This window comes from Sturnus vulgaris, chromosome 6 (genome assembly GCF_052056855.1).
Source record: "Sturnus vulgaris isolate bStuVul1 chromosome 6, bStuVul1.hap1, whole genome shotgun sequence".
In the NCBI taxonomy this organism is placed as follows: Eukaryota; Metazoa; Chordata; class Aves; order Passeriformes; family Sturnidae; genus Sturnus; species Sturnus vulgaris.
In genome coordinates this window covers 7,616,239-7,622,590 of record NC_142248.1, presented here as the reverse complement: position 1 = coordinate 7,622,590, position 6,352 = coordinate 7,616,239, and the positions used below count along the sequence as shown (strand labels likewise).

Here is a 6,352-nt window from a genome sequence, read left to right as displayed (position 1 = left end):
TGCAAGATGCTTTCCCAGTTGCATTAAGGTTCTTGGGCACTCAGTTATAAATGCTCTTTAAAGCTCAATTCAGGTTAACACAAAGATCACAAAGAAGTAAATAAAGCAGTTTAAAATCAGTCTAACTCGATTTTTGTCTCATTAGTTGATACTTGGCAGTACAGCCTGCAAAACTCCTCTGAGCAGCATCCCCGAGAAAAGCACTGCTGGCTCTGCACTGGCTACCGACTGCTTTTAAATCCCTTTACCCCTCAAAGCTGAACAAGGACAGTTGGATCCCTGAAATAAGGACAGCCCAGTAAGTACTGTGCAAATATATCATATTTATTACTCTCTTATGGAAATAATAACAGACATTCAGGTAGAAACATATTAAATTAATGCAGTCAACAGTTTAAATGCAAAAATAAATATTAAGTCCAGCAGCTCAATGCATCTAAAACAGCTCATTTCTTCTAACGAATAGAAAAGATTTTTTTTTCTTTTTTTTTGTCTTTAAATGGTGAGTTTCATACAATCAAATAGAAACGAAGGTACAAGCGCTTTCTTAGAAAACATCCCGACCCGGCTGCCCGTCCGGCGCTCCTGTGCCGGCGGCGGCGCGGCTCCCTGCAGCTCAGTCCGTGCCGCCGCTGCCGGGCCGGTCCCGCCGAGCCCCGGCGCTCTCAGAGAGCCGAGTCCGAGTCGCTGGAGTCGAGGCTGTTGCGGAGGCGGCAGCTGCCCAGGCGGTCCCGCTGCAGGCAGAGGTTCTGGGTGCTCCGCCGCAGGCACTCCAGCGACTGCAGGAAGGACTTCTTGGCCTTCTCTTCCTCCATGGGGGACACCCCCTCCTCCTCCACCTCCTGGATCTCGTCGAAAGTCACCGGCTGCGTCTTGAAGCGCGACTGCCGCGGCCGCCGCAGCTTGCCCTTGGGGGTCTTGGCGGGGCGGGCGGGCGGCGGAAACTCCTCGGTCACGCAGACGAAGTGCGGCATCACCGCCTGGTAGCTGGAGCAGATGCCCATCAGCTCGGCCGGCTTCGCGGCCATCCTGCCGCCCGCGGGAGAGCCCGCCGCGGGGGCCGGGGCCGGCGGAGCGGGGCTCGCTGCCTCGGCCGTGCCGGGCGCCGAGGCTCCGGCGGGCAGCGGCGGGGCAGGGACGGGCCCCGCGGGGCGGTGCGGTACCGTGCGGAGCAGTGCGGAGCGCTGCGGGGCCGTGCGGAGCAGAGCTCGGTGCGAGCGCAGTACGGAGCGGAGCGCTGCGGTACCGTGCGGAGCAGAGCGGTGCGGAGAGGCGCAGTACGGTGAGGAGCGGAGCGCGGTGCGGAGCTCTGCTGTCTGGAGCGGAGCGGAGAGGCGCAGTACGGTGAGGAGCGGAGCGGTGCGGAGCTCTGCTGTCCGGAGCGGAGCGCGGTGCGGAGCTCTGCTGTCTGGAGCCGTGCAGAGAGGCGCACTACGGTGAGGAGCGGCGCTCCCTCGCTGCCTCAGCCCGAGCCGCTGCCGCCGGCACCCCGGCCCCGTTATATAGGCCGGCGGAGCCCCGCGGGAGCATGCTCAGACGGCAGCGCACCCGGGCCGCAGCGGAGCCCACTCGCGGCCGGCCGGGCTCTCCTTTCCGCATGACGTGTCCCCGCACCGCCGCCCCCGCCCGCCGCGTCCCCTCGGAGCGGGGGGACCAGGTAGAGCCCGGGGCGGAGGAGCCATAGCGCTCCATCCCGTCGCCCCCTCCCGCCTCCTCTCCCCTTCACCTCCAGGGCATCCCTGTCGTGCCCCGCGGCACGCAGTGCAGCTCCAGGCGGGTCCCGGGCTGCCACAGCGGTACTTCAGCTTTCTGCGTCTGCTTTTTTCACGAATACCTTGATTTCTATGGCTATGAAGGAGTACCGACAGACCCGTCACACCAGCGTTCAGCTGATCGCTACCCGTCAGAGTGGCAAACCCATAGGTAAAGGAAGCTCCAAGGCAAGCCCAAATCTGAATCCCCTAATGTTAAAGTGACCCAGATCTAAACTGCAGAGATCACACAGAATGGACCCAGAAAAGAACCATCAGCAACAGAGGGTTAAGCAGAACTCCGGGATCTTGTTCCCAAGTCTGCCACCTCTAACGGAGCTTAAATACCTCTCTCAGTGTGACTCCATATTTTTCCTTTTAGAAGGGATCCTAAAATTTTCCATTCCCCTGTGGGCTCTGTGATGCTTCTTTGATATGATGCAGAATCAGATCCTCAGACAAAAAATGGCATACAAGTATTACTGAGCTGAAACAAAAGCTTGCAAATTAGTGACGGCTGGAACCACGCTTTAAAGCTGTGCGTGCCAAGCACTCAGTGATGGAAAAACCCAACAGCATATGAAAAACTTATGATAGGAATAGGAAAGGAGCTAGAGGGAGGAGGAGTAGAAAAGCATAAGGGAGGAAGAGCCTGAAATGGTTAGTCTGTCCCCTCTTCAGGGCTAATGTTAGATGATTCTCATAAAGACACTCTCCAGTATAGCTTCACCCACTCGAGGATATTTTTGAAGCTTGGTTAGGAACCGGGAGGGAAGAGGAGGCTTAGCAACAGTGTCAGGAATTCTGCTCTGGGATGCTAAGGGGACAAGGACAATGCACTCAGGGTCCTGAGGTTTGCCAAGCAGTCAGTCATGTACAGCACTCGGTAGCCCCGTGCTCGGTGTGCACACGCAGCTCAGCACCGCAGCGTGGAGGCAGCCGGGGCACTGCCAGCACAGGCTGTCACTTAGCCCATAATGGAATCTACACTCATCCCAGCAGCCCTGAGTCTGTGCCCAAGCTGGGGCATCCGCAGCCAGTGCGAGCTTATTGTGTTTTGCCATAAAACACAATCTTTGTGCAGAGGAGGACAAATGCTCTGAAAAAAACCCCAGAGGTTTACATACCAAATACACATCCTGTGCCATAGCCCTGCACACATAAATGGCCTTGTTTTAGTGAGTTCACCAGCAGTAACTCTCAGCCTTGTCTTTGGGTAAGGCTTAGGACTCCCCCCTCCTCCTTTCAAATTACCTAAGCAGTGGCAACGTTTCAGGACCTGCACTGGAAACAAACCGTTTTAATCACAGCCCGTCTCAAAGGGGATAAAATGGGACAAAAGCACAGTTTTAGGAGAGAGGGGAGACCAGAGGCACTTGCTAGTGTGTTTCCAGCAGGCTGGCTCTATTGCTCCTTGCCAGTGTAAAAGCAACATTAAAAGCCTTGGCTTTATGAAATACCTGGCTGCCATCTCTTGGCTTCTTGGCTCCCCAAGGCAGCTTTGGGGCCACGGTCAGTTTGAAGCCTTTTTGTTGGGAATACTATTACCTTAATAAGGGAACAATTTAATGTTTGGTCAAATTGAATCATTCCAGCTTGAAGAAGGCTGTGTTTTTTACTGTTGATTTTAGTGGCTAAATTTAGCCCATACATCCCTGCTGCAGCGCAACAGCTTTCTCTCCAAAAGCTCCATTTACAATCACTTAAATTCCTGACAACTTGATTCTGCAGTAAAGGCTGAACTGTTTCCTCAGTACAGCCCTCTGAGAAGACAAGCCTGACGACCAGCTTGGAGGATTTTTGGGGCTGAGCCTTCTCCCATGCAGAAACAAGATGATATAGGAGCCTTGTTCTGGCAGAACAGAAAAACATTGCAGATTATTCGAAGCAAAGTAAATTTAATCTGCTCTAGCCCAAAAGTATCCAAGGTTCTGACAAAGAAATCTTGGTTGACTTGATATCTGAACTTCAACACATATCCCAGTACAAACTGCCTGTCTGGTTTCCTACAGAAAGTTCAGTATGAAGGCAAACTCAGGTATATTTAATACCCTCACAAATATGATTATAAAATGCTTTGGGAAATTTCAATGCTGAGTTGGAGCAAGATCACCATGGTAATAACTGAGAGGCCTTGAAGATAGTATTTGAGCAAATTTAGAAAATATATCCTGTGACATAATCCCCAGAGTTAGATCTCCAAGGCACTAACATAAAAAATATATTTACTCAAGTAGTTTAGATCATGGTCTTAATTTCGCTTGCTCCCAGATTTATTTAATGAAAGGAAATGAAATCTTGTGATTTCAATGAGTAACATTTCAGCAAGTTTCAGTCCATTTCACTGCACTTCATGTCAACCCATTCAATTTAATTATTTTCATTTCATGACAGACGTTTCTTTTTTTTATTATTCCATTTCATTTTATCGTAATTCCTCTCCTGTGTGTTCAGCTCACTTTGTTCCCTGATACGGAGAATTTAATGGGCATCATTTAGAAAAGTTTTGGAACTTCTCAGTGCCACTCATGTCATCCCATTCCTTTAAAAAGTTTTCACTTAATTTTTTCGGGTTTTCTTTCAATTGTTTTTCATTTCACCATACCTCTTCTCCTCTGTGTTTGGTTACCTTTCTCCTCTGGTTTGGAGATTTCATTTCATGAAAGAAAATGGAATCGTGCAAGTTCAATGAGTATAATTTTGGCACATTCCAATCCAGATCACTGCAAAAAAAAAACCCCAATGCACTGCACCACCATTGCTCCCTCCACACTTTTCCCCTTGGCAGCACCCACAGGCTGGGCACCTCAGCCTCGGAAAATGCTGATTTTACTGCTCTGCTCAGGGTTAGGGTGGAGAAAACCACAAAGCTCCAGGGACACTGCAAAAGGCCTGCCAAGTGGACCACAGATATACCCCAACACTGCTCCCTCCACACCTTGCTCCTTGCTGTCACCCATGTGCTGCACACCTGAGCAAATTTAATCATAATTCTTTTCCTATCTCTATGGTTCGCTTCACTCCTTGATTTTGAAATCTCAATGTGTGTCATTTCAGCAAGTTTCAAAACTTTTCACTGTACCTCATGTCATCCCATTCCATTTAAGTATTTTCACTTCATTTCAGAATTTTCTAGTATTTTTTCATTTGCATTCCATTTCATCATAATTCATCTCCTTTGTGTTCCGCTCATTTTGCTCCCTGATTTCAAGATTTCATTTCATGAAGTCACATTGTATGTCAGCACACTGCACAGAGGCAGTATGGAACCTTTACCAAAGCTAGGAACATTTTATATTCATATTTGGGGCCTTGCATAGCTCAATTGCCAGTTTATAAGAGGAGACACAATTATTGCTGCTGAAACAGCATGGAAATTACCTTGTCATCTGGTTATTATTGGAAACACACACACAGCCTTTTGCTGGCTATCAGATCTCATGCCATAGAAGGGAAAAGAAAGATCAACAAGAGGATGTAGAGAGATACCAACCTGTTTCTGTAGGAAAAGAAACTTTTGAAGGGCCATGGCTTTTACAGAAACCACCTGTAGCTGGGTCATCACACTCAACACCACAGTTCACGTCCCAAAACAGAGCAGTTACTTTGCTGTCAGAGCTGATGGGGGCCCTTGAGAGCCAGCAGGATAAGCTGTTTCCCAGCAAATATCCTCCCAAAACATACTCAAGAGTAAAAGCTGCCTCTTGCTGCCCTGGCAGGTGGCATTTCCAGCCTCTACCTCACTGTATATATCTCCATTCAGCATCCTGGTCTGGGTACTCATTTCTATCAGAAAAGAGGAAGGAGTTGCTGTTCTCTCTCCACTAGAATTTGTACCTTAGAACAGCCATTTTTAAAACAGCAATAAAAACATTCAGCCAACTGCAACCTAACAGATACTGCTTACAAAACTGGAGATGACACCCCAATAAACAGGCAGCAAATACAAACTGCCTCCAAAAGCAGAAGTCTTCGTGTCCCTTTCTCTGCATGCACATCTGATTTAAATTCGAAAGTGTACCCTTCTGATGGGGGAACACAAGTTACCCAACAAGATCCAGCTGAAACCCACTGTTAGGCTTCTGCCTGGAGAAAAACAAGCTGTTGTTTTTTTCTAGCTATCATAACAAAACTGCAGAACATAGCTTAACTGAGCAGAGCCAGGCCTCTCTCCAGCACATGTGAATGCATTTACACCAGGGAATCAACTGGCTAACAACTCGCCAGAAAACTTGAAAAAAACCATGAAAACTTATTTCTACTAAAGCCACTTCCATGAGAAAGTTCTTCCCAACATAGCAGGGAGTTGCTAGGATGGGCATTTTTCAAACTGGGTATGTCCAGTGTACAGATCATAGGAGCACAAAAGGAGTTTTACATCTTTTTCCATCTCACCAGGCAATCTGCAACAGAAGTGGTGCCCTCTTGACACTTACTGAGGTTTTAAGGTAATTTTTAGATAAAATAGAATTTTAAGAGAAAAGGTTTGTCACATTTTTATATGTCTCATTTTTATATATAACTTGGCCATCTTAGCTGAAAAAATTTCTTTCCAAGTCTCCCTAAAGTAATGAGTGGGAAATTCAGCCAGGTTATTGATT

At 48.4% G+C, this 6,352-nt stretch overlaps 1 protein-coding gene across 1 annotated transcript; it reads right to left on the bottom strand.

Annotated features, from left to right (window-relative positions):
- Positions 1-532: 532 nt before the first annotated feature.
- C6H11orf96 (chromosome 6 C11orf96 homolog) lies at positions 533-1,499 on the bottom strand. Its single transcript, XM_014873643.2, has one exon. It carries the CDS (start codon positions 1,026-1,028, stop codon positions 666-668), a length of 363 nt encoding a protein of 120 aa, XP_014729129.1. The 5' UTR covers positions 1,029-1,499; the 3' UTR covers positions 533-665.
- Positions 1,500-6,352: the final 4,853 nt, after the last annotated feature.

Coding starts and splice junctions, on each gene's coding strand:
- C6H11orf96 (XM_014873643.2), bottom strand. CDS start 1,028: ATGGCCGCGAAGCCGGCCGAGCTGATGGGCATCTGCTCCAGCTACCAG.